Here is a 27,222-nt window from a genome sequence, read left to right as displayed (position 1 = left end):
GGATCGTAATCTAACTCAGACACCTTAAACTCATTTCTTCGAACATTTTTGAAGAAACAGACAAACATTTTTAAGCCTAGGCTTAAAAGTCAGGAGCATTCGTGAAAAATCCGCATGTGCAGCTAGCTGCTTTTCAACAATCAAAGTCCGCGCCCACTGGGCCCGTGTTCCCACGCAGCTGCGGCCTCTGGGAGCTGAGAAGAGGTCATCTCCTTTGCGGGGGGGGGGGTGGTGCTCACCTCTCAGCTCCTGCTTGGCCCCTTGGGTGTATGAGTTTGTGATCCCTTCCAGGAAGGTGAAGAGCCTGGTCTTGGGAATCAACCCCTGTGCTGCGCTGGGGGCAATGCCTCTCCTTGGCCAGGTGGTGACACCTGGATTGGGGCTGCTGCTTCTATGTGCCCCAAACCGTGGGGTAGGGCTGGGGGCATGGAGGTTATATCCAATGATCGCAGATATCTCAGGAAGGAGAAACACTGTCAAAGATTCTGACCGTGATTTTCTTTGATCCTCAGTTTGGGTTTAGTGATTTGGGTTGACTTCGGACTTTTGTGTTTGGGGTGATTCCTGGTTTTGTTTGGATCATTCTGTGTCAGCCACAGAGCATCCCCTAAAAAAAGCCCAGGAGAACCCCTTGTTTCAATGTTACGTGGGACAGGATCCCGTTCAGTGTTTCTGTCGTGCAGGGGCTGAGCTCTGGCGTGCCCAAGAGTGCACTAATTAAAAGGAAAAGTGGCACTCAGCCTGTTCTGTGTGTGCTATATTATCTTAGCCCCATTTTTTGTTTTTGCTTTTAGATTAGAAAGCAGTGGCCCAGAGAGGTTAAGTCACTTGCCCGAGGCCACAGAGCACATAAGTGGTAAAGCTGGGGGTTGATCCGCAGACGTGCTGTTAACTATAACACTCTGTAGCCCAAACTAGGGCCAAGCTTTGCTCTGCTTCTGAAATACGGGTTGTTTCTGCAGTCTAGAAGAGGGTTGGCAAATTGCAGGCTACAGGTCAGACCCAGCCCGTCTTTGTCTATACGACCAGCTCGTGTGCTGGCACTGTGAACCCGGGTACCAGGCAGAGATGGCCCCCTCCCTGTACCTGCCTCCCAGCTGGTGGCCGTACTTCATCGATGTCCAGGGCCTGTGCTGGTCCCACTGACACCTGGGACTCAGCTTTTGGCAACCGCTGGGCCCTGAGCTGTGGAACCTCTTTCCAGGAGTTGGCCAGTCTCTTTGCCCAGGGCCAGCTGTCCAAGCCGAGACGGAGAACATGCCGGGTGTCACTGGGGTTCTGTAAAACTGACCATGGCAGCTGTCCCCCCAGCCCTCTGGGTCCCTCCTCTCAGGCTGGTCTCTCTCGGTCTCAGAATGTCTCCAGTGGGTGATAGCTGGGTATAAAGCAAGCCCACCACCCAGCAGCACGCCCCAGGCAAAAGGGCCTTGGCTGGGAGCTCAGTGGGTGAGAAGCGACCTCTGCTGGTCAGGGCCGGACAGGGACAACCCCGAGGGAGGGATTCCAAACGCGGGGAACGTGCAAAAGCTGATGTCGGCTTCTACATTAAAAAAAAAATTTTTTTTGATATAACACTTGAGACTTTTTTTTTTTTTTTTTTTGCGGTACGCAGGCCTCTCACTGCTGTGGCCTCTCCCGTTGCGGAGCACAGGCTCCGGACGCGCAGGCTCAGCGGCCATGGCTCACGGGCCCAGCCGCTCCGCGGCATGTGGGATCCTCCCAGACCGGGGCACGAACCCGCGTCCCCTGCATCGGCAGGCGGACTCTCAACCACTGCGCCACCAGGGAAGCCCCAACACTTGAGACTTTAACAGATGTTAACGTTTCAGTTTTGACAAGATTCTGAAATACAGTGGTAGCTGCACACTCACATGAGGTGCGCAGGAAGATGTAGGTTGGCAAAGGAGACGGTGAGACACCAGGTTCCTAGACCGAGGATCCCTCAGACAGGTCAGGGGGTGAGGGGGTCAGTGTGTGATGAGTTTTGAGGAGAGACATCGGAGGAGGGTGTTTGGGTGCGTTCCTGGTGTGTCGGGTCCCGGGGCCCGCAGAGCAGAGGGTGGGGAACCCACTGCCTCTTGGGCTGGTGGCGGTGGGGGGGGGACCTCCCTGGGGCTGTTAGAATCTTACTCTGCGACCTCTCTGGTTGAAGGGCTGCGACCACTGACCCACTCCCAGAAATCCAGAGCTGCCCTGTCCACTAGCTGCATGGCTATTTAAATGAATTAAAACCAAAGAAAATAAAAAATCCATCTCCCCTGTTGCACCGGCCACTTGTCAGCTCACTGTAGCAGAGAAGGAGGCGTTTCTGTCATCTGAGAAAGGTCTACTGGGTGGCAGTGAGGGTGAGGGGTGGCCACACGCTCACTTGGGTGCGCAGCCAGGGGAGTTTGCTGTTCGGGTCGCCCAGCCCTTCCAGAGTTTTCTGCACCAACAGAGACCTTATAACCTGCAAAGCCAAAGCCCTTTACAGAAAAAGCTTGCTGACCCTGATTTAGAGAATGGGTTTGGGGTGCCATGGGTGGAAGGGAAGGAGCTTGAAGGTCATTGCTGAGGTTCAGGCAGAGGCTGTGGCAGCTGACACTGGGAGGACGGTATTTCCGAGAAATATGTTGGAAGTAGAGTGCCCAGGACGTATTCATGAATTAGATACGAGGGGTGGGTATGAGATGGAGGGGACAGGAGAGGGATTGAGCATTGTGTCCAGCCTGGCTGGACAGCTTGGGGGGTGGGGGGGAGCGTGTGCTGAGTCTGGTGAAGGTGGGGCCCTGTCTTGGTCAGTGCCATGTCCACAGCTCCTAGGAGGGTACCTGGGCCCCATAACTGTTCAAGGACACTTGTGGCATGGATGGATGGATGGATGGATGGATGGATGGATGGATGGATGAGTGAGTGAGAGAGAAGAGGGACTGGGGAGGGGTTTCTCCTGGGAAATCAAGAGATGGGTTTGCACGTGATTCATTTTGACTCTTTGACCTCCAGATGGAGGTGTCAGTGTGGCCGATAATGGATGAGTCTGGAGCTCCGAGAAAGGGTCAAGGGGGTTGACAGAGCTGAGATGGATTTGAAGCCAGAGGACTGGAGGAGAGAAGTCGATGAGAGGGTGGGTTAAGGGTGAAGAAGACCAAGGGCTGGGTCCTGGGGCAGCCCAGGGGGGAGCCTGAGAGGGGCTGAGCAGCTGCAGCCAGAGCGGCGGGAGGGAACCAGGGGACGAGGTGTCCAGAAGCCACAGAGGAGGGTACAGGGATAGACATGGGCGGACTGTGCTGAGACTGAGCCAAGGGGACCTGCGCTGGCCAACGCGGGTGTGGGGACCTGACCCAGGGCCGTCTCCTTGTTAACCCTTGTCTCGGCAGCCCTCCCAAGGGGACCCACGGAGCCCAGTTCAAACACGCCCACCTTGTCCAGACTCCCAGGTCCGTGCAGGGAGACCAAGGCCCAGAGGGAGCAATTGGCCGGTCGGGGTTTCCATAATAGCAGGACCCAGGAGGGTATGTCACAGCTGTGGGTCTCACCACAGGCCTCCCTCACCAAGAGACACCACAGAGCATCCCCTTAGGAATCTAAGTAGTGTCTGCCTCAAGCAGGGGCTCTCAGCCATGGGCATCCTCCCCTTCAGGGGGCACTGGGCAGTGTCTGAAGGTAGTTTTGGTTGCTACTCTGGCCTCTGGCAGATAGAGCCCAGGGCTGCTGCTAAGCATTTTACAGGCAAAGAATCATCTGGCCCCAAATGTCAATACTGCCAAAGTTGAGAACCCCTGACCTAGAATGAGAGGAAAACGCATCCATGTTCCAAAATAATGCTTTGATCCCTGGCAGCATAGCCCATGACTGTCCAAAGTGCTGAAGAGCTTCAGACATCCCCTTCACGACCTCATGCAAGTCTCCCTCCCTTGTAGTGGGCAGGAGAGGGTGTTTTATACAGATGTTTGTACAGATGAGGAAACTGAGGCTCAGAGAGGTGGAGACCAAGGTCGCTCCTCTGGAAATGAGTCAGTCACAACAGAGGCAAAGGATGGATCGGGGAGACTGGTGTGGTGAGCTTGAGGTCAGGTGAGCCATTCCTGTGCCACCTGTCTCCCCCGAAACCATGGCATTGGGAGCATGCTGGATGCCTAGAGGACAGAAACCAAGCCTGGACCGAGTACGCAAGCTCACTCCGGCCCCTCAGCCGGTGCTTCCGGCCGCAAGCTTGGCCACTGAGGGCCCGGGAGCACGGCCTCCCCAGGATCAGGGTCCACTGCCCTGCTCTGATTCACACAAGCCAGGAGACCCAGTGCCCACATGGAGAAAAGGGACCTTTCCACACTCACCTATGGCTTAGCGAGGAAAGCACACAACTGTTTTTACCTAGAAGCACAAAATGTTTATTTTAAGGTTATTTTTGCTTATTAACTTATTAACTAAAACAATCAGAATTGTAGACTCTTAGAAGCTACAGGTCACAGTTCATGGGACATAGCAATAGTCTTGAAGTCTAGGAATCTTTAAAAAAAAAGCCTATGAAGAAATAATGCTTTTGAGGACAGTTTTATTATTATCATTGTCAATAATAATAATAAAATAAAACCATAGTGTTTTCACGTGGGTATCCGTGCAGGGCATAAGGTAAGGAGCATTGTGTAGTGGCTGTTCTCAGCTCAGACTAACCTCATGGTACAAACCTGACTCTGTCTTCTGCAGTGGGTGGGAAGGAGACACTTCTTTTCTCAGATCTTGCTTATCAGGATTTGGGAGGGCCACAGCCCTTCTAAGGCAAAGACTGCATTTCCATGAGCTTCATAGGGAAAAGGCCTGGCCTGAGAGGTCTTCAGCTGCCAACAGGGACGCCAAAAGAACAGAAACGGTGATAAGCAATGGGATGCCTGGGACACGCAGTGGTCCTTTCTAGAGGTTCACTGAAGCTTTGTGAGGGCAGTGATCAAGCCTGCCTCGGTCAGCACCACGGACAGTGCCACCTTCAGATGCGTTCTCTGGCTGATGGATGAATCCCACACGGTGACTTTGGGGCCAGCTCGGTCAGGCTGTTCCCAGAGGGTGTTAGGATCTTCCCCCTTAGGTGGTTGCAAAGATGACATTAGGCGATGTGGGGCGCGGGGCACCCGGGGTGTGTGCTCTGAGCGGGCAGGGGGGCTGGGGTCCCGGGGTGGGGATGGCAGGCTGCTTCTCTTCTTGTGTCAGGGAAGAAGGAAGGGTGTGTCGGGGATGGTAGGTTTGGGTTTGAGCTCCCCCCGTTCCCCCCAGCCCCTGGTCTGATGGGCTCATTTTCCCCTGTAAAGCTGGAGGTGAGGCTGCACAGGAGGAGGGCGTGAGAAGCTGCAGGTAGGAGAGAGACAGGAGGTCTGAAGCAGAGTGACCACCTGCTGGGCCAGAGCCAAGGGCCCTGAGGGTGGTGGTCCTGAGACGGCCAGGACTGGGGCTTCTGTGTCGCCGTCTGTCTTCCACAGCACTCCACAGGGACAGGAGCCGGCAGACGGAGGCTTCATCCAGAGATGCGGTGTTCCCAGTTAGCTAAATGCAAAGGAGGGGCGGCAGAGGGCTTGGGGGGTGTTGGTGAGATGGCTCTTGAGTGATGGATGGTGGCACTCGAGCTGGAGAAAGAGAGACGGGGAAGGAGAGGTTGACGGGTTGGGAGAAAGCCCAGGGGTGGACGGGCCAGGGGAGGGGGGAGCAGTGCTTTGGGAGGGGGAGAAGCCCGAGCCAGCAGCTGGAAGGAGCGGGGGTGGGGGCCGTGGACAGGCTGACCCTTCCTCAGAGCTGAAGCTCCCTGCTGTGCCCCTGCCACTCAGCTCACAGCCCTCACTCAGGGGCAGGACTGTTGTTAACCAGGCACGTAAAACCAATCACTGCGGGTTCCGAGGGTCTGCAGTGTGCCAGCCACACAGCTCATTGTCGCTACTTGATTAAATCTCACAATCCTGTGAGGGACCCTTGCTGTTAGTCCTATGTCATCCACCGGTAAATGGAGACACAGGAGATCAGGAACTCATCCAAGGTCGCAGAATAAGTGCAGGGGCCAACTGGCATCTGATTCCGAAGCCTGTGTTTGTGGCCAGCAGCCCAGGTGAGGTGGGAGCTTTAGTGCTACCTACTGAGTGGAACAGGGACAGAATCGCCCACGCCCTTGAAGTTGTTTCCCTCCCTCCTCCCTCCTCCTCCTCCTCCTTAAATGTGTATGAGAGGTGACCCCTCTGTACCCTGCTCTGTGATAACAAGCCCACCCAGCCAGAGCTCCCTTGCTATCTTCACACCCACCCCAGCCAGAGGAACTGTGGTTTGTGAATTCTCTGTTTTGCTTTTGAACCAGCCAAGATGTCCTCCACATCCAGAGATGAAGAAGCAGGTGCTGCTGGCAGCCTCCCACTTACCACGGACGAGCCCTCTCAAGCCTTAGCTGGGTCCGACTCCCTGGACAGTCCTCCCAGACCCCTGGAGAGATCCGTGGGCCAGCTCCCCAGCCCGCCGCTGATGCCCACCCCACCGCCCAAGGCAGGCTCCAAAACCACGAGGAGTGTCACAGGTAGGCCTACGTGCACCCACCCCTCCACCTTGCTTCATTTCTCCTTCCATTCATCCATCCATGCCTCCGACCCGTCCTGATGGGGCTCCCACTGTGGGCTGGTTCTCACCCTTGGCTTCTGCGATGCTCTGGGGCTCTGGGCGGGTCCAGGCGAGCAGAGCTGGAGACAGGAGGGCGGTCCTTAGCCAGGAGGAGCCCGGGTTGTCAGGGGCAGACAGCCCCGGCTCCCCCAGACACGTGGGGCAGTGCTCAAAGGCTTCTTCCAGAAGGTGAATGCAGGAAGCGTAGCCACAGCCCCCAGGATGGGGGCTTTGTCTTTCTGGATATTCAGGTGTCTGACTGTCCTTCTCTTTCTGCTTCTAAGTCAGCGTGTCTGTCTGTCTGTCTGTCTCCTTGCCTCCCCTCTCCCTCTCATCCCCTCTTTTCTCTCCCTCCCGCTCCCCATCTCCCCTTCCTCTGTCTCTCTGTCTCATGATCTCTGCTCATCTCTGTGAGAGCTCCGTCCAGCAAGGCAGAGCCAGGAATCCACACTGGACTGTGGGGTGGTGGTCAGAGAGGGGAGCACGGCTGAGCAGAGGCCCGCAAAGGCATCGCCTCCTGTAGCTTTGGCCACACTGGCTGAAGGGTCCCAGGAAGTAGGGGCGTTGTCTTTTCAGGTTTGGGTATTTCTTGTCCCGTCCCTGCTGGAAACAGGAGACACTGCAGGTCTCGGGGGAAGCAGGCCTTTCACACAGAGGCCATTGTTTTTAAGAGTAAAGCTGTGCGTGCTGCATCCTTGGACACCACCTGTAATACAACTGCTCACCACTTTTCAGGAGCTGCCCACCCCCAGGCACCGCAAGGAGGCCAGCCCCTCTGGGGAGGGAACGTGTCCCCACGTTACAGTCGAGGGAACTCTGCCATCATCACCTCTAGATCCCAGCGCCTGCATACAGCAGGTGCTCAGCCAGTGTGGGTAGCTGTGATCGAAGGAACAGTCAGATCTGGCTCCTTTGGCTGCTTTCTGCCTCTTTCTCCATCTCTGGGAATCAGAGTGTTCAGTCCTTGGGTGACATGGTCACACAGACTAAAGTTTTGAGGCAAATAATCTGCGTCTTGTTACAGTCTGTGTGCTAATCCCCTTTCCATCCATTGAAACGTGAGACGGTGGGAAGTCCACTGGATAAGGCACCATCCGTCCCACTTTCTTCTGGCTCCTGTATAATTAGCTCAGGGACCCTCTGTCCCCGTTGTGCTTAGACAGGATCAGACCTCAGCCTGTTTCATGTCCCGTGAGTCCTCCTCTCTCCCCGTGTCCTAAGTCCTGGGTCAGCTTCTCTGACTCCCCACAGCCCCTCAGGGGCGAGGAGCGCCTGAACTTCGGAGACCTTTTCTGACAGGTCACCGAGGAGTCTGGGGACTGGGTTAGGAGCGGGCGGGGACAGGAGGGGAGGGTTACGAACTTTGGCCTGGATCTCTTACAGCTGAGACTGCATTTTGGCGACTTGGTCTTCATTGCCTTTAGAGGGAAATATTTGCTTCAGCACGTGGCCACTAGGTGGCAGCAGAGGAGGAGAAAGGCCCTGCACCTGGGCTTAAGTGGGGCACAAGGGGACCCAGGCTACACACCGAGCGCTCCCCACCCACCCCGGGTGCTCGCTTGGCTGAGATAGCCACAGCGGCCCGCAGCCCACGAGCTTCCTCAGCCCACCCTCCCCCAGGTGTCAGGGAGACACCGGCACCCAAATCCCACGCACAGACCTGCTTTGCTGGGTCTGCGTGGTTAATAGTTTAAAAATGTGTTGCCAACGTTTTAAACATATCAAAATATGTTTAAGTATTAAACATTATATGTCTCTATCCATCTGAATCACTTTGCTGCGCAGCTGAGACTAACACGACATTGTAAACCAGCTATACTTCAATTCCAAAAAAGAAAAAAAAGGAAAAAATATAGAAAATACGTTTAACGGGCAGCCTTCAGGGCCTTGGGATTTGCCATCATCAGGCCGCATCTCGTCCCAAGGAGAATGGGAGAGCCGTGATCGGAAGGCCCCCTCTGGTGAGGTGCAGGGCTGGCAGCGGACGTGGACTGGTGACGCGGGGAAGCAGAGGGGGCCGTGCGGTGCTCCAGGCTGAGCGGTGGCTGTAGGGCTTGGGGAGTTCTTCCACGTCCCGCAAAAGGAAGTGTGGCTTCAGGAGCTTGTAGTAGAGAAACGGGAAGGAGGCTTTTGGTGCCTGAGACCTGGCAGGGGGCAGGGGGCCTGTGGGCACTGCCATGGGCTCAGCTCAGGGCTGGAGGATGGACAGGAGCTGGTCAGGGACAAACCTCGTCTGTGGCTTTGGGGGCGAAGGGACGTGGTGCAGCATCTGGTCCTAGGGGTTTCGCCTGGCTGGGAGCCCTGTGTCCTTTCTGCTCACAGGCTCCTGTGTTTTAGCAAAGCCCCACTTCCCTGCCCCCGAAGACTTATCTTCTTGTTGGTTCTTCTCACGCCCCAGGCCAGGCTACGCTCTTCCAAGGCTCTGGCGGGAAGAGTACTGACCCTCCTCTCCGAGGCCAGCTTTCCACGCCCACGGGGTCCCCACATCTCACCACTGTCCACCGGCCGCTGCCCCCCAGCCGAGTCATCGAGGAGCTGCACAGGGCGCTGGCCACCAAGCACCGCCAGGACAGGTGAGGCCCCTCCCCTGGCAGCGGGACCCGTGTGCCCACGTCCCCATCTGCGGCCAGCCTTATGGGGGGCAGTTGTGGGGGGTGGGCTCCGGGTTGGACTCAATGCTCTGCTCTCACCGTCTTGGAATTCCTAGCTTCTGAGCAAGGAGCTCATGTTTTCATTTTGCACTGGACTGTGCAGCTGGTCTGTAGCTGGTCTCAGTTGCCACTTTCCGGGAGGGGTCAAGTGGGTGATGTGCACCGTGTGGACCAGCCACAAAGTCCCTGCATTTCTCCCAGAGGATCCAGGGATCCAGGGTTGGGTGGGAGCATCCCGGGGGAGAATCGAGAGGGAGAAGTAGCTGTTACATTGTCCGGGGACTCGGACGGCTTCCCGTTTTCGTCAGGCAAGAGCTCAAGTAAGCCTGCGCGGAAGCTGACTCTTGTTCTTGGTCTCATACGCCTCAGACTGAGGATAAGTGAGTCATCGAAGGGCAAAACAGACAATGGAACACGCGTGTGGCTTGGCAGAAATATTGGACAAATAAAATGCCCTGCTCAGTTCTGAGGAAATCCTTGACCTGAGTGTTTGCTGCTCTAAGCCTTGGCAGGGTTTATTACCTGCATGTCTGTGACATTCAGAACAGCACGTTCTAAGCAGCCATTTGCCTTGGCCTCAGAGCCGTGTGTGCCTCTGGCACTTCTTGTCCCGTGTATCGGCTGCACATACTTGGGGGTCGTCTTTGCAACGCCCATTATAAGTCTTCAAGTTGACTTTGCAGGGTTTCCAGGTGAAGCTGGACAACGTATAACACGAACTGCTTTTCTGGTTCAGTTTCCAAGGCAGGGACAGTAAGGGGTCCCCGAAGAAGCGCGTGGACGTCCGGCTGTCGAGGACGTGCAGTGTGGAGCGGGGCAAGGAGCGGGGCGAGGCTTGGAGCTTTGATGGAGCCTCAGACGGCAAGTGGACCGTGACTAAGGAGTCCGAGGAGAACAAAGAGAACCTGATCATGAATTCCGAACTCAAGGATGACCTGCTTTTGTATCAAGATGAAGAGGCCCTGAATGACTCCATCATCTCTGGTGAGTGGAGGGTGCATCTTGCGGGGTGGGAACCTCCCACCGGAGGCACGCACCCAAGGCCGCCTTCGAGGGGGCACATCTGCCGCCAGCACAGAGGGGGCAGGGGAGTGATGGAGAGAGATACCCCCCTCTCCTTGTTTCATGAGCCGGCTGCCTGCGGGCAGGCTCAGGGCACAGTTAGGATGGACCTGAGTGAATCTGTTTTATTTTGCCAATTGCATATTCATTTTCACATGTATTGGAAAGACAAAAGTGGCTCAGCAAGTGACAGTATCAGTGCTTGGGATGACACGGCAGGAGGTGGTGTCGGGGGCACTCGGATGGCCAGCGTTTGGAAAATGTAGCAGAAAATGTTAATAGGAAAGCGAGATGAGATGGAAGTGGGAGGGAGGGAAGGAGAGAGGGGCTGATGTGAGCGGTCGTCTCAGAAATACTATAAGCCCGGCAGCATCTGTTTGTTCAGGACCACATGTTCACGAGGCCCTAGGAGGTCTGTGTCTGTCCTCACAACATGTTCTAAAGGTCAGAGTATTTGGTCTGTCTTACTCTTGAAGATCTGGGGGCTTAGAAAGACAGAGCATTGTGACCCCTCCTGATGAAGGTAAAAGGGTGCTCAGTCCTGGTGCAGACTGTGCTGAGCTGTGTCTCTTGTAGGAGGGTCAAGGCTGGACGTGGCTATAAGGCCTTTGGGGAGGATTGTTGTTCCTAAGTGAGGGGTTGTTGTTCTTCCTGAAAGCATCTCATGGTGAGCGTCACTGCCACAGGCAGAGCTCTGGGTGGAGCCACCGGGGACCCGGTCTGGTGGTGGTGGAGAGTCGGGGAGGGGCTGGCATTGGACCTCAGCTGGCTGGTACTGAGTGGGTACAGGCAGGGGGAATCGTGACCAGGTGGACAGACCAGGAGCCCAGGGCTAGACACTGGCCTTGACTGTCACCCCCTCCTGTGACCTTGCATACCTCTGGGCCTTTTCCATGCTGGTCTAGTGAAGCACTTCTGGGGGCATGTGCTGTGGTGCATGCAGGGAGACACGGCACCCGTGAGGTTGGAAGAGGCTGATAGATAGTCGAACTGAGGTCTTTGTGGCAGACACTCACAGCCGTAGGGCCCTGGACATCTAAGAAGAGGATGAAGCTTGTGATGTTTCCCCAACTTATCTGGCCCTGGGACCCTTTCCCTTAAACACCCGTCAGCATCCTGCCAGATGGGGTGATATGGGACACATCTGAGAACGGCTGGTGCAGACAGGGCTCACAGGCTGGAACAGGTCCCTCAACCTCGGCACCAGTGACACTGGGGGCTGGACAGTTCTCTGTGGTGGTGCTGCCCTGGGCCTTGTAGGGTGTCTGGAGCACCCCTGGCTTCTGCTCGCTGGACCGCACTCCCTCTGGCTCTAGGCGAGGGTCCTTCCTGCCTCTTTCAGCTGCTGGGGGCTCCAGTGGCCCTTGCCTTGTGGCCGCATCGCTCTGACCTCTGCCTCCGTCTTCACATCAGCTCTTCCGTGTCCTCTCCTTTTCTTTTCTTTTCTTTCTTTTTTTTTTTTTTTTTTTTTTTTTTTGCGGTACGCGGGCCTCTCGCTGCTGTGGCCTCTCCCGTTGCGGAGCACAGGCTCCGGACGCGCAGGCCCAGCGGCCATGGCCCACGGGCCCAGCCGCTCCGCGGCATGCGGGATCCTCCCGGACCGGGGCACGAACCTGCGTCCCCTGCATCGGCAGGCAGACTCCCAACCACTGCGCCACCAGGGAAGCCCCCTCTCCTTTTCTTATAAGGACACTCGTCATTGGTTTTAGGGCCCATCTGGATAATCTGGCATGATCTCCTCATTTTGAGATCCTTACCTTAATTACATCTGCAAAAGCAAATTACATCTTTTTTTTTCAAATAAGGTCACATTCCCAGGTTCCAGGTGCACCAATCTTTGGGGGTCATTGTTCTACCCAGCACTGTCACCCCTGATGGTGTAGCGGGTTCCTTTTCTTATTGGGCCCTGGGACCTTTTACCCCCAACCCCATGCCCGGGTCCTCAGCAGTGGGACCAGTCCACACGCCTCAGACGAGACCTGCTGTGGGAAGGAGCCGGGGCACTGTCCCTGCGGTCTGAGCGGGTCCCCGCGTGCCTCGCCCCCCGACCCCTCATTGGTCAGCTCAGACCTTCTCCTCCGCTGCTCTGATGACAACACTGGGAACCTTCCTTCAGAGCTCGACACAGTTGCAATTTTACCCTGACTTTTGTCCTTATCTGACTGTTGTCTGTCTCCCCACAAGTCTATCATTATTCGACTATTACTGATTACCTAACGTATGTGTTTGAGTACTGTCCCACGTGGGGTGGTGCCCCCTTGTCTCCATGTGCCTGGTTCTAAGTAGGAGTCAGTGAGTAGCTGCTGGATGAGTGGCTTTAAATACCATTTGCCAATCCGACAGGTCCTCCAGCCCACGTGGCCCGAGCTCCAAGGGGTTGCCCTGTTAACTCAGCAGGTCCCCCTGGGGTCTCGGAGGTGTGGCTGACCTGACATCTTTGGATCTGAGCTCTTGATCTTTGTCTCCAAACCCAGACTGTTCCCTGTCCTTGTGAGCAGGGCCTCTGACCTTCCGTGGCCGGGGGCCACCTTGCCACTCTCTGGACTTTGCACCTGACATGCAAATGCCTCCTCCTTGAAGACATGGGGCCAGTCCTCCTCTGCTGCGCTCAGCCTGCCCCGAGGCTCCCTGCCTGCGCCGTCACCTCTGTTCTAGCCCCTAGCCCCTCCACACAGACAGACGTCAGGGAATGTCACCCCTCGCTCACATCCCTCCAGTGGCTTCCGAGAGGGTTAATGCCCTGACCTCACCAGGACCTGCGTGGCCTGTCCCTGTCCCCCTGTCTTGTCTCCTCTCCATGCTCCCTGGGACCCAGCCACGCACCCTCCCTGCTTCTTACATGCCCTGACCACAGGGCTCCCATGCTCACCATGCAGGAAGTGTGTGCGGCTCCACGGGGTTTAAAACACCGCTTCCTCCAGGAAGTCGGCAGGCATAAACAAGTGACTCCTCTGCCAGTCCCTACACACACAATAAATGTCAGTGAATGATAGGGTGTCGGGATGAAAGGAGATGGTGTCTGTAGCCTCACGTGGCAGATCAGCCGTCTCGCCACCTCCGAGGGTTCTCCCAGGACGTGGGGCAAACCTGAGTCTCTTGTTACTTGTCTTCTCAAACCGGCGTCCTTAACTGAACTTGGCGTTTGACTGTGGTGACAGGAAGAGGGTTAGGGTGGAACTCCTTCTAGAAACTCTGCTGTTGTTAATATGCCCAGGATCCCGCCAGGCTGTGCTCAGGAAGGACTGCACTGACTGCGTTTGCAAACCCAGGTGAAGCCACCCCTCTTGTGGGCCTTCTGTGGGCACCGTTGTCTAGGGCTCAAGGTCAAGAGCTCACATCCAACCCTAAGAGCGCCCTGTGGAGGGCTGGGCCCATTGCACGCAGTGAGGCAGATCTGGGGATTCCCGACGCCCACACACTGACCCCTGACATCTGCAGTTGAGGCCACGGTACACAATCTGGGGTCCCTGAACCCCTGAGATCCAGGGCAGAAAGTGGATTCTTGGCCTTTACCATATTCTCACGTGTGTTTGCAACTCCCTCAAAGTTACGAATCTCTGGGACAACATGCTTGAAGGAAAACAAATTCAATATTGGTTCTGGGAAAAGTCTATAAATCTTACTTTTGGGGGAAAATGGTTCATAGTGGGAAAGGCCCATAAACGTATTCTGCTTGGCCTGGTAGGACAGTGATCAGCTTTTATTTCCTTATCTCGAGTTCCTTTTATTTCCTTCTCTCGAGTTCAAACCCCGCTCCCAGCGTCACGCTGGTGTGTTATTTGTAGATCTCTGTGGTGCAGAAGCAGAAAAGCGCCAGGCAGCAGCCTCATCAATTATTAACCATAGAAACTGTGCGGGTGTTTATTTATTTATTTATCCTCATAACTCACTGTCGATGGAGCCCTTGCAGGTGGCGTCTCATCCAACGTGAACACCCCAGGAAGTGTTTGTTATCGAACATCTTGGCAGCCTGAATTCTCTAGTAGTAGCTACATTAGGGTTTAGTTTCTGGAGGTGGTGGAGGCCCCATCCGAGGCAGCCCTACCCCTGAATCAGCTAGAAGACCTGCTGGATCCAGTTGGAGTGAAAAATGTATTTGCTTTAGTCTGGGTCTGGCCGTTGGATTTCCATGCAGGGCACATACGATGTCTCGATCAACACAAAGATGCATTACAGGCTGTTGTGTTTGTGCCTCGTGTGCTGTGTTTGTGCTCCCACATAGTCTTGCGTGCATATGTGTCCACACACACGGTACCTTTGTGGGCATGTGCAGTCAGCGCCTGGTAATTGGGGACGTTCTCAAGTCCATCAAAGGTGGTTTTTTTAAAAAAAGATTTTGTTTTTTAGAGCAATTTAGGTTCACAGCAAATTAAGAAATACAGACTTTTCCCGTATTCCCCTGCCCCATACCTGCACAGCGCCCTCCATTATCCAGCATCCCCTCCAGGTGGTGCATTTGTTACAACTGATGAACCTGCACTGGCACACGGTCACCCGAAGTCCATAATTTGTTAGAGTTTATTCTTGGTGTTGTACGTTCTGTGGGTTTGGACAAATGTATAATGACGTGTCCGTCCTTACAGTATCATATGGAGAAGTTCCACTGCCCTGAAAATACTCTGTGCTCTGCCTGGTCATCCGTCCCTCCCCCCAACCCCTGGCAACCACTGATCTTTTTACTGTCTCCATAGTTTTGTCTTTTCCAGAAGGTTGCATTTGGAATAATATAGTAGGTAGTCTTTTCAGATTGGCTTCTTTCACTTAATAATATACATTTATGTTTCTGCCTTGCCATTTCATGGCTAGATGATATTTAATTTTTTTTCTTTTTTTCTTTTTCTTTTTTCTTCCAGTTTTGTGGAGATATAAATGACACGTAACACTGTGTAAATTTAAGGTGTATACAGCGTAATGTTTTTCACTTACATACATACTGAAATACCACAGTAAGTTTAATAAACATCCATCATCTCACATAAATACAAAATTAAAGAAATAGAAAAAATATTTTTTCCTTGTGATGAGAACCCTTAGGATTTACTCTTTTGAAACTTTCATATATAACATACATCAGTGTTGATTATATTTATCATATTTATCATGTTGTACATTACATCCCTAGTACTTACTTATCTTATAACTGGCAGTTTATACCTTTTGACCACCTTCATCCAATTCCCCCTGCTTCCATCTCCCACCTCTGGTAACCATAGATCAGATCTCTTTTTCTGTGAGTTTGTTTTTGAAGTATAGTTGACCTACAACACTACATTAGTTCCTGGTATACAACATAGTGATTCAATATTTCTATACATTTCAAAATGATCTCCATGATAAATCTAGTTACCATCTGTCACCATACGAAGATATCACATAATTATTGGCTATATTCCCCACACTGTACATTTCCTACCCGTGGCTCATTTATTTTTTAACTGGAAGTTTGTGCTTCTTAATCTCCCTCACCTGTTTCTCTCCTCCCCCACCCCCTCGTTTCTTTTTAATGCAGAATAATATTCAACTGTCTGGCTGCATCCCAGTTTATTTATCCCTTCACCTACTGAAGGAATTCTTGTTTGTTTCTAAGTTTTGGCAACTATGACTAAAGCTGTTATAAAAATCCATGTGCAGGTTTTTGTGTGGGTATAAGTTTTCAACTCCTTTGGGTAAATACCAAAGAGTGAAATGGCTGGATCACATGTTAAGAGTATGTTGAGTGTTGTCAGAAACCACCGAACAGTCTTCCAAGATGACTGCGCCATTTTATATTCCCACCAGCAATGGATGAAAGTTCCGGTTGCTCCACATCTTTGCCAGCATTTGGTGTTTGTCAGTGTTCTGAATTTTGGCCACTCTTATAGGTTTGTAGTGGTACCTCATTATCGTTTCAATCTGCATTTTCCTAATGACACATGATATGGTGCATCTTTTCATGTGTTGATTTAACATCTGTATATCTGCTTTGGTGAGGTGTCTGTTAAGATTTTGGCCCGTTTTTTAATTGGGTGATTTGTTTTTTTATTGTTGAGTTTTAAGAGTTTTTAATATATTTTGGATGACATTCCTTTATTGGATGTGTCTTTTGCAAATATTTATTCCCAGTCCATGGCTCTTCTTCTTATACTCTCAACATTGTCTTTAACAGAACAGAGGTTTTAACTTAGTAAACTCCAGCTTATCAATTGTTCCTTCCTTGGCGTGTGCCTTTGGTCTTGTATCTAAAAGTCATTACCATACATAAGGTCACTTAGGTTTCCTCCTAGGTGATCTAGAACTTTTATAGTGTTGTGTTTTGCATTTCAGTCTGTGGTCCATTTTGACTTAATTTTTGTGAAAGGTGAAAGTTCTGTGTCTAGATTCATTTTTTATTTTTATTCTTTTGCATGTTGATGTCCAATTGTTCCAGCACCATTTGTGCAAAGGTTATCATTGCTTCATTGTATTGCTTTTGCTCCTTTGTCAAAGATCAGTTAACTGTATTTATGTGGGTCTGTTTCTGAACTCACTATTTTGTTCTATTGACGTATTTGTGTATTCTTTCACCCATACCACACTATAAACTAAGTCGAGTAGTGTCAGTCTTCCAACTTTGTTCTCCAATATTGTGTTGGCTATTCTTAGTCCTTTGCCTGTCCATATAAACTTCAGAATGTCTGCCAGTATCCACAAAATACCTTGTTGGGATTTGGATTGGGATTGCATTGAACCTATAGATCGCATTAGGAAAAACTGATGTCTTGACAATATTCAGTCTTACTGTCCACGAACATGAAATATCTCTCCATTTATTTGGTTCTTCTTTGATTTTGTTCATTAGAGTTTTGTAGTTTTCCTCGTATAGATCTTGTATATACGTTGTTGGATTTATACATAACTGTTTCATTTTGGGGGATGTTAATATAATGGCATTATGTTTTTAATTTCAAATTCCACTTGTTCATTGTTGGTATAATGGAAAGCAACTGACTTTTGTATATTAACCTTGTATCCTGCAACCTTGCTACGATCACTGATTAGTTCCAGGAGTTTTTCATCGATTCTTTTGGATTTTCTACATAGATAATTGTGTCATCAGAAAGCAAAGACAGTCTTATGTCTTCTCACTCTGTGTGCCTTTTATTTCCTTTTCTTCTCTTTTTGCATTACCTCCTATTCCAGTGTGATATTGAAAAGGAATGATGGAAAAGACATCTTGCTTTGTTCCTGATCTTAGCAGGAAAGCTTTGAGTTTCTCACCATTAGAGATGTTGTTAGCTCTCGGTTTTTGTAGATATTCTTTGTCAAGTTGAAGAAGTTCCTCTTTGCTAAGTTTACTGATGTGGTTTTTTTAATTGCGGTAACGCTGGTTTATAACGTTATGAGTTTCATGTGTACAACACTATATTTGTACTTCTGCATACACTACAGTATGCTCACCACCCCAAATTGAGTTTCTATCTATTATCATGCAATTGACCCCCTTCGTCCATTTTGCCTTCCCCCTTGTTTCCCTCTGGTAACCGCTACTCTGTTCTCTGTATCTACATTTTGGTTTGGTTTGGTTTGTTTATTTGTTTGTTTTTTATATTACACACATGAGTGATTTCATTTGGTGTTTGTCTTTCTCTGTCAGACTTTTCTCAGCATAATATCCTGCAGGTCCATTCATGCTGTTGCGAATGGCAGGATTTTATCTTTTTTATGACTGAGTAGTATTCTGTTGTGTTTGTGTCTGTGTGTGTGTATGTATATATGTACACAACTTCTTTATCCCTTCATCTCTTTTTTTTTTTTTTTTTTTTTTTTTTTGCTGTACGCGGGCCTCTCACTGCTGTGGCCTCTCCCGTTGCGGAGCACAGGCTCCGGACACACAGGCTCCGCGGCCATGGCTCGCGGGCCCAGCCGCTCTGCGGCATGTGGGATCTTCCGGGATCGGGGCACGAACCCGTGTCCCCTGCATCGGCAGGCGGACTCTCAACCACTGCGCCACCAGGGAAGCCCCCCTTCATCTCTTGATGGGCAGTTAGGTTGTTTCCATATCTCTCGGCTATTGTAAATCATACTGTGATGAACATAGGAGTGCATATATCCTTTTGAATTAGTGTTTTTGTATTCTTCAGATAAATAACCATGTGGAATAGCTGGATTGTATGGTAATTCTATTATTTTTTTGAGGAATCTCCATATTGTTTTCCATAGTGGCTGCACCAACTTACATTCTCAGCAACTGTGTATAAGGGTTCCCTTTTCTCCACATCCTCTCCAACCCTTGTTATTTCTTGCTTTTCTGATAATAGCCCTTCTAACAGGCATGAAGTGATATCTCACTGTAGTTCTGATTTGCATTTCCCTAATAATTAGTGACGTTGAACATCTTTTCATGTGCCTGTTGGCCATCTGTATGTCTTTTTTTGAAAAATGTCTGTTCAGATCTTCTGCCCACTTTTCAGTCAGATTTTGTGTTTTGGAGTTGTTGAGTTGTATGAGTTCTTCATATATTTTGGATATTAACCCCTTATTGGTTATATGATTTGCAAATATCTTCTCCCATCAGGTAGGTTGTCTTTTAGTTTTGTTGATGGCTTCCTTTGCTGTGCAGAAGCTTTTTTAGTTTGATGCAATCCTATTTGTTTATTTTTGATTTTGTTTCCTTTGCTTGAGGAGACATACATAGAAAGATATTGCTAAAACTGATGTAAAAAGAGCATCCTGCCTATGTTTTCTTCTAGGAGTTTTATGGTTTCAGGTCTTATATTCAAGTCTTTAATCCATTTTGAGTTAATTTTTGTGTATGGTGTGAGACAGTGGTCTAGTTTCTTATCTATCCAGTTTTCTCAGCACCATTTATTGAAGATACTATCCTTTCTCTGTAGTATGTTCTTTGCTCTTTTGTTGTAAATTATTTGTCCATATATATGTGGGTTTATTTCTAAGATCTCAATTCTGTTCTTTTTTTGATCTATGTATCTGTTTTTCTGCCAATTCCATGCTGTTTTGATTACTATGGCTTTTATAATATAGTTTGAAATCAGGGTGTGTGATACCTCAAGGTTTGTTGTTTTCTCTCAGGATTGCTTGGGTATTTGTGGTCTTTTGTGCTTCCATGTAAATTTTAGAATTTTTTGTTCTATTTCTGTGAAAAATGTCATTGGGATTTTGATAGGGATTGCATTGACTCTGTAGATTGCTTTAGGTAATGTGAACTTTTGAACAATGTTAATTCTTTTAATCCAATGAGAACAGTATCTTTGTTTCTTTGTATCTTCTTCAATTTATTTCACCGATGTCTTATATTTTTCAGTGTACGGGTCTTTCACCTTCTTGATTAAAATTACTCCTTTTTTGGTACCAATTGTAAATAGAATTGTTAATTTTACTTTATGCTAGCTTATTGTTAGTTTATAGGAATGCAGTGGATTTTCATCTGTTGTTTTTGTACCCTGCAACTTTACTGTAACCATTATTTTGAGTAGTTTTTTGGTGGAGTCTTTGGGATTTTCTATACATAAAAATTAGGTTGTCTGCAGACAGTGACAATTTTACTTCTTCCTTTCCAATGTGGATGTCTTTCATTTCTTTTTCTTGCCTAATTTCTTTGACTAGGACTTTCAGTACTACATTGAACAAGAGTGGTGAGAATGGGCACCCTTGTCTTCTTCCTGATCATAGAGGGATAACTTTCAGTTTTCCACTATTGAGTATAATGTTAGCTGTGGGTTTGTTTGTCATATGTGGCCTTTATTAGGTTGAGGCACATTCCTCATATACCCATTTTATTGAGAGTTTTTCTCATAAATGGCTGTTGAATCTTGTCATATGCTTTTTCTGCATCTACTGAGATGTTCATATGATTTTTATCCCTCATTTTGTTAGTGTGGTGTATCATATTGATTGATTTGTGGATGTTGAACCATCCTTGCATCCCTAGAGTAAACCCCACTTGATCATGGTGTATGATCCTTTTAAGTAGCACACGTGTTCAGTTTGCTAATATTTTGTTGAGGATTTTTGCGTTTATGTTCATCAGAAATATTGGCCTGTAATTTTCTTTTTTTGTGTTGTCTTTTTCTGGTTTTGGTATCAGGATGATGCTGGCCTCTTAAAATGAGTTAGGAAGTGTTCCATTTTCTTCAACTTTTTGGATGAGTTTGAGAAGGATAGATATTAAATCTTTGAATGTTTGGTAAGATTCACCTGTGAAGCTGTCTGGTCCTGGACTTTTGTTTCTGGATAAGTTTTTATTATTATTATTACTCTTTCAATCTTCTTACTAGTGATCAGTCTTTTCAGATTTTCTATTTCTTCATGATTCAGTCTTGGAAGTTTGTATGATTCCAAGAATTTGTTCATTTCTTCTAGGTTGCCCAGTTTGTTGGGAGTACAGCTATTCTCTTATAATCCTTGTAATCCTTTGCATTTCTGTGACTTTCATTGTTATTTCTCCTCTTTCATTTCTGAGTTTATTTATCAGAGTCTTCTTTTTTCTTAGTGATTCTTCCCAAAGGTTTGTCAAGTTATCTTTTCAAAGAGCCAACTCATAGTTTCATTGATCTTTTCTATCGTCTTTTTAGTCTCTATTTTATTTTTTTAATTTCTGTTCTGATTTTTATTATTTCCTTCCTTCTACTGACTTTGGGCTTTGTTCTTCTTTTTCTAGTTCCTTTAGGTGCAAGATTAGATTGTTCATTTGAGATTTTCCATGTTTCTTGAGGTAGGCCTGTATTGCTATAAACTTCCCTCTTAGTAACACTTTTGCTGCATCCCATAGATTTCAGTATGCCATATTTTCATTTGTCTTTAGGTAATTTTAATTTCTTTTTTGATTTTTTTGTTGTTGACCCAATAGTTGCTCAGTAGCGTGTTGTTCAGTCTCCACATATTTGTGATTTTTCCAGTTTTCTTCTTGTAGTTGAGTTTTAGTTTCATACTGTTGTGTTCGGAAGAGATGTTTGATATGATTTCAGTCTTCTTAAATTTACTGAGCTTTGTTTTGTGTCCCAATACATGGTCTATCCTTGAGAATGTTTCATCTGCACTTGAGAAGAATGTGTATTCTACTGGGTTTGGATGGAATGTTCTGTACAAGTTTATAAAATCCATCTGGTCTAATGTTTAATTTAAGGCCACTGTTTGCTTATTGACTTTCTGCCTGGATGATCCATCCATAGATGTAAGTATGGGGTTAACTATTACTGTGGTGTTGTTGTCAGTGTCTTCCTTTAGTCCTGTTAATAATTGCTTTATATATTTTGGTGCTACTGTGTTAGGTGCATGTATGTTAATAACTGTTACGTCTTCTTGATGAATTGTCTGCTTTATCATTATATAATGTCCATCTTCGTCTCTTGTTACCTTTTCTGGCTTGAAGTCTATTTTGTCTGATATGAGTATGGCTACATCCACTTTCTTTTCAGCTGCTATTTGCTTGTAATATCATCTTCCATACCCTCTCTTTGAGCCTTTGTTTGTCTTTAGAGCTGATGTGGGTCTCCTGGAAGCAGCATATAGTTGGGTCTTGTTTTTTATCCAGGTGGCCGCTCTGTGCCTTTTGATTGGTGAGTTCAATCCATTTATATTTAGGGTGATTATTGAGAGATGAGGGCTTAGTACTGCCCTTTTATCTTTTGTTTCCTGGTAGCTCTATATCGCCATTGTTTCTTTTTCCCTGTGTTTCTGTTATTTCAGCTTGGTGATTTTCTATGATATTTTTTCAGTTTCCTCTTTTTTTATGCTTTGTGTCTCTGCTCTAGATTTATCTTTTGTGCTTACCATGATGTCTGTATAAAGCATATCATAGATAAAATAGTCCTTTTTCTGCTGATAGCATCTTACCTTCATTTGCCTATATGGTTTCCATCCTTTTCCTCTTCCTGTTTTATGTGTTTATTGTCTCAAATTATCTTTCTTTATGTTGTGAGTTTCTTACCAAATTGAAGGTAGCTATAGTTATTTTTACTGCTTTTTTCCTCTTTAACCTTTATACTATAATAAATGTTTAAAAACCTATTCTGGGGGCTTCCCTGGTGGTGCAGTGGTTGAGAGTCCGCCTGCCGGTGCAGGGGACACAGGTTCATGCCCTGGTCCGGGAAGATCCCACATGCCGCGGAGTGGCTGGGCCCGTGAGCCATGGCCGCTGAGCCTGCGCGTCCGGAACCTGTGCTCCACAACGGGAGAGGCCACAACAGTGAGAGGCCTGCGTACCGCAAAAAAACCCCAACTATTCTGATATATAGTTGCAATTTCTGATTCTGTCTGTTAGCACCTTACTCAAAGATTTGTGTACTTTTGCCTTTTTGTATCAGGTAGAAGAGTTCCTTTCAATATTTCTTGTAAGGCAGGTCTAGTGCAGGTCTAACTCCTTCAGCTTTTGTTTGTCTGGGAAAGCCTTTATTTCTCTTTCGTATCTGAATGATAACTTTGCTGGATAGAGTATTCTTGGGTGACAGTTCTTTCAGTATTTTGAGAATGTCATTCCACTGTCTGTTGGCCTATAGAGTTCCTGCTGGGAAATCTGCTGGTAGCTTAATGGGAGTTCCTTTGTAGGTTATCATTCTTTTTCCTTTGGCTACCTTTAAAATTCTTTCTTTGTTATTGACTTTTGACCGTTTTAATATAATGTGTCTTAGAGAAAGAATGTCTTTTCTGAGGTAATTAGATGTTCCTTTAGATTCATGGACTTGTATATCCAGTTCCTTCCCCAGGTTTGGGGTGTTCTCAGCTATGGTTTTTTTTTTGGTGGTATGCGGGCCTCTCACTGCTGTGGCCTCTCCCATTGTGGAGCACAGGCTCCTACGCTCAGGCTCAGCGGCCATGGCTCACTGGCCCAGCCGCTCCGTGGCATGTGGGATCTTCCCGGACCGGGGCACGAACCCGTGTCCCTTGCATCGGCAGGCGGACTCTCAACCACTGCGCCACCGGGGAAGCCCTCAGCTATTGTTTTTTTTTTTTTTTTTTTTTTTTTGCGGTATGCGGGCCTCTCACTGTCGCGGCCTCCCCCGTTGCGGAGCACAGGCTCCGGACGCGCAGGCTCCGGACGCGCAGGCTCAGCGGCCATGGCTCACGGGCCCAGCCGCTCCGCGGCATATGGGATCCTCCCAGACCGGGGCACGAACCCGTATCCCCTGCATCGGCAGGCGGACTTTCAACCACTTGCGCCACCAGGGAGGCCCTGTTTTTTTTTTAAATAATCTCTCTATGCCCCTCTCCTTCTTTTCCCCCCGGGATACCCACTATCCTAATGTTGTCCTTCCTAAAAGAGCCATTTTGTTTTCATAGAATTTCCTCATTTTTTAAGATATTAATTCTCTCTCTTCTACCTGAATCATTTCTAGATTTCCATCTCCAAATTCACTAATACTCTCTTCCATGTGGTCTGCTCTATTTCCAGTGTTTTTCATTGTGTTCTCCATCTTGTTTATTGAATTCTTCAGCTCCATAATTTCCGTTGGGTTCTTTTCTAGTGTTTCAGTCTCTTTGGTAAAATATCCCTTATGTTCTTTCATTTTATTCCTGAGCTCACTGAACTGCCTTTCTGAGCTTTCTTGTAGCTCATTGTGTTTTTTTCATGACAGCTTTTTTGAATTCTCTATCAGTGAGATCGTAATATTCCATGACTTTAAGTTTGGTTTCTGGAGAATTGTCATTTTCTTTTTGTGGTACAAGGTTACTGTGGTTCTCCCTGGCACTTGATGAGTTGTTCCTCTGCTGTTGCATTTGAACTAGTAAACACCTTTTTTCTTTAGGTAAAGTTTTTTTTTTTTTTTTTCTTTTTTTCTTTTTTAACTCGATTCTAACAATTCAACAGGTTAAAAATTAGAGGCCTTTCTCTTCTTTTCCAGTAGGTCGTGCTATAGCACAAGTTTTTGGTTTCTCTTACCTGAGATCACCTTTGAGAATCAGCACTTTCCACCCTCCACTGGGTGCCCTTGTTGTCCCTGCTTGAGTATCTGGGGTCATTGGTGCCTTGCTGCTGCTGGTCACCACCTGGGACCCTGGGATGACGGGCACTTCCGCTGTGTCTGGGGTCTTCTGAGTCGCAGGCTCCACTGTGGTAGGGGAAGCCAGGGTCGTGAGTGCCTCTGTCGTGTCCTGGGTTTTGGGGTTTATAGGTATTGCTGCTGCAGGGAGGGGGACCAGATTTATGGGCACCTCTGTGACTGGAGGGATGGATCACAGGCCCTGCCTCCACTGCCACGTGTTCCCCTGTGGCTGTGGACACCACTGTGGCCAGGAGGCTGGAGTTGTGTCCACTGTCTCCTCTGATGCAACTGAGTTCTCTGGGGCTGTGGGCTTGGCTACTGGGGCTGGGGTTCCAGGATCACAAGTACCACCTCTGCTGTTCCCCAGGTTCCGCGGCCTCTGTGTGTTCCAGTCCACCCACCTTCAGATGCACAGATGTACAGAATTCTCTGGTGTCCTGACATGGTGGGCAGAGGCAGGTTTGTTTAGCTGTAGATTGAAGAGGAGAGACAAAGGGGCGTCTCATCCACTGTGCTGCTGACGTGATTCCCTGACCAGGGGTTGAACCCAGGCCCTTGGTAGTGAAAGTGCAGAGTCCTAACCACTGGACAGCCAGGGAATTCCCTGCTGACGTCACTCTTGACTGAGTTTTTTAAGTCATAAATGGTTGTTGGACTTGTCAAATGCCTTTTCTGCATCAGTTGATATGATCATGTGATTGTTCCTTTTTAGCCTGTTGATGTGATGGATTATGTTAATTGGCTTTCAAATGCTGTACCAGCCTTGCATACCTGGTATAAATCCCACTTGGTTGTAGTGTATAATTCTTTATACATTTTTGGATTCGATTTGCTAATCTTTTAAGGATTTTTGCATCTGTGTTCCTGAGAGATACTGATCTTTGTTCTTGTACTGTCTTTGTCTGGTTTTGGTGTTAGGGTAATGCTGGCCTCATAGAATGAGTGAGGAAGATTCCCTCTGCTTCTATCCTCTGAACGAGATTGTAGAGAACCGATATAATGTCTTCCTTAAAAGTTTGGTAGAATTCACCTGTCAACCCATCAGGCCCTGGTGCTTTCTGTTTTAGAGGATTATTAATGATTGATTCAGGTTATTTAGTAGGGGCTTGTTCAGATCGTCTGTTTCCTGTGTGAGTTTTGGCAGCTTGTGTATTTTCAAGGAATTCGTCCATTTCATCTAGGTTATCCAATTTGTGGGCACAGAGTTGTTCATAGGATTCCTTTAATATCCTTTTAACATCCATATTACCTATAGTAATGTTCTCTCTTTTATTTCTGATATTAGCAATTAGTGTCCTCTACCTTTTTCTCTTGGTCTGGCTCGATACTCTTGATTTTATTGATCTTTTCAAAGAACCAGCTTTTGGTTTTGTCGGTTTTTCTCTGTTGATGTCCTATTTTTAACTTCCCTGATTTCTGCTCTAGTTCTTGCCGTGTCTTCTGCTTAGTTTGGATTTAATGAGCATGTCTTACTTTTATCATTAGCAAATCAGTAAGGATAGGCATTTTTGGAAAAGACCCCATTTCTGCTTTGGGGAGTTCTCAGTCTTCAAACACACAGGCAGGCAAGCGTAACACAACTCAACAATGCCTGCAACAGAGGAGCTGACGCCTGGGCTAAGAACAGGTTAGGTGGTGGGCAGATGTCAGGAGGAGGACCAGAGGAGTTTTCAATAGGGTTTTGAAGAATGAGTAAGCGTTTGCTGGGTGGATACAGTCTCAGAGACATGGCAGAGGTGGGCGCACTTAGGAAATTAAAGCTGGCTTGGACCGCCTGGGGCCCAGCATGTGTATGCAGGAAGGGGGCCAATTCTGAGGGTCTTAGTTGGTGTGAGCGTAACGTTGATGTGAGAATCTCACTCTCCATCACTTTGGTCAGTTTCCCAGGTAACCTGAGAAGGCTAAGAATCCCAGCCATGGTGTGAAGTGTCAATATTGCTAATGGCAAAAAATATCACTCCTATTGGCAAATTGCATCTGTTTGGGGACGAGTGTGAATAAGCGATAAACACCTGGGATTCTGAGTGCAGTGATTCTTGAAGGGACCCCAACAGCTCACTCCAGGCAGTGGTCATAGGAGGGAGTGATCCCTGCATGGCTTCAGGGCAGCTCCCACACCTGCCTGAGCCTTCCATCCTAGCTGCATCATCTGTCAGGGACAGAGGTCCTGGGGAGCTGTGTGACCTGCTTTGAGGACTTGCCCAGTGGGACCCCTGGTGCTGCTCTGTGTCCTGAGCAGGCAGGGTGGCATCTTGAACCTAAACAGAACCCCCAGGAGGGGTTCCACAGCTAGTGACACTCAGGGGCAGGGCTTTACGCTGAAAACAAGGGACCTAGCAAACCATTCTCAGTGGGGCTGTGACCAGATGAGCACTTAGAACCAATAATCTAAAGAGAGGGTCACAAAGCTTTCTGTTGGTGCATCCCAGGAGCAAAGAAAAAGTATATGCTGGATATTTGTGCATTATTTATTTCATTATGTATTACATTTATTTTCATTTATTTATAAACTGTATATATGAGCGGTACCATACTAATGTATTGCAAACGTTATAAAATGCACACAAAAGTAGTTATGAAGGAAAGATGACATGAAATAGCCATTGTGTTAATAGTTTCATTTTCTACCACAGCCTGACCTACTGAGTCCTGAAAGTGAGGCCCAGAGATTGGCATTTCAGCAAGTGAATAGACGGGGGGGGGGGGGCAGTGATCCTGGTGCACCTGTTCCAAAGTTCATCCTTGATAGGTCCACCATAGTATAAAACCTAGAATTTTCCACAGAGCTTTATACAAAAATCTGCTTTGTTGTTTATTCAACAAGTACTTCATGTCCCAGCTCTGGGTCCCCAAGGATTCTAAGGAAAAACTAGACCACCTGAGGAGTTTCTGGCTGCATTAAAAGCTGACAGTCAGCATCAAGGCAAGGAGGCAGAAGAGGGCCGTGTCTG

General features: G+C 48.3%; 1 protein-coding gene across 1 annotated transcript in view; it reads left to right on the top strand.

Moving 5' to 3' along the window:
• Window positions 1-27,222, top strand: part of PHACTR3 (phosphatase and actin regulator 3) — a 208,223-nt gene that overhangs the window by 122,149 nt on the left and 58,852 nt on the right. The window contains exons 5-7 of the mRNA XM_060077830.1: window positions 6,308-6,520; window positions 8,999-9,173; window positions 9,988-10,235. Coding sequence (XP_059933813.1) covers window positions 6,308-6,520; window positions 8,999-9,173; window positions 9,988-10,235 — 636 coding nt within the window. The remainder of the gene's footprint in view (window positions 1-6,307; window positions 6,521-8,998; window positions 9,174-9,987; window positions 10,236-27,222) is intronic.

This window comes from Mesoplodon densirostris, chromosome 16, assembly GCF_025265405.1.
Source record: "Mesoplodon densirostris isolate mMesDen1 chromosome 16, mMesDen1 primary haplotype, whole genome shotgun sequence".
In the NCBI taxonomy this organism is placed as follows: domain Eukaryota; kingdom Metazoa; phylum Chordata; class Mammalia; order Artiodactyla; family Ziphiidae; genus Mesoplodon; species Mesoplodon densirostris.
Note: the sequence above shows the minus strand (reverse complement) of the source record. Positions and strands in the feature narration are given on the sequence as shown.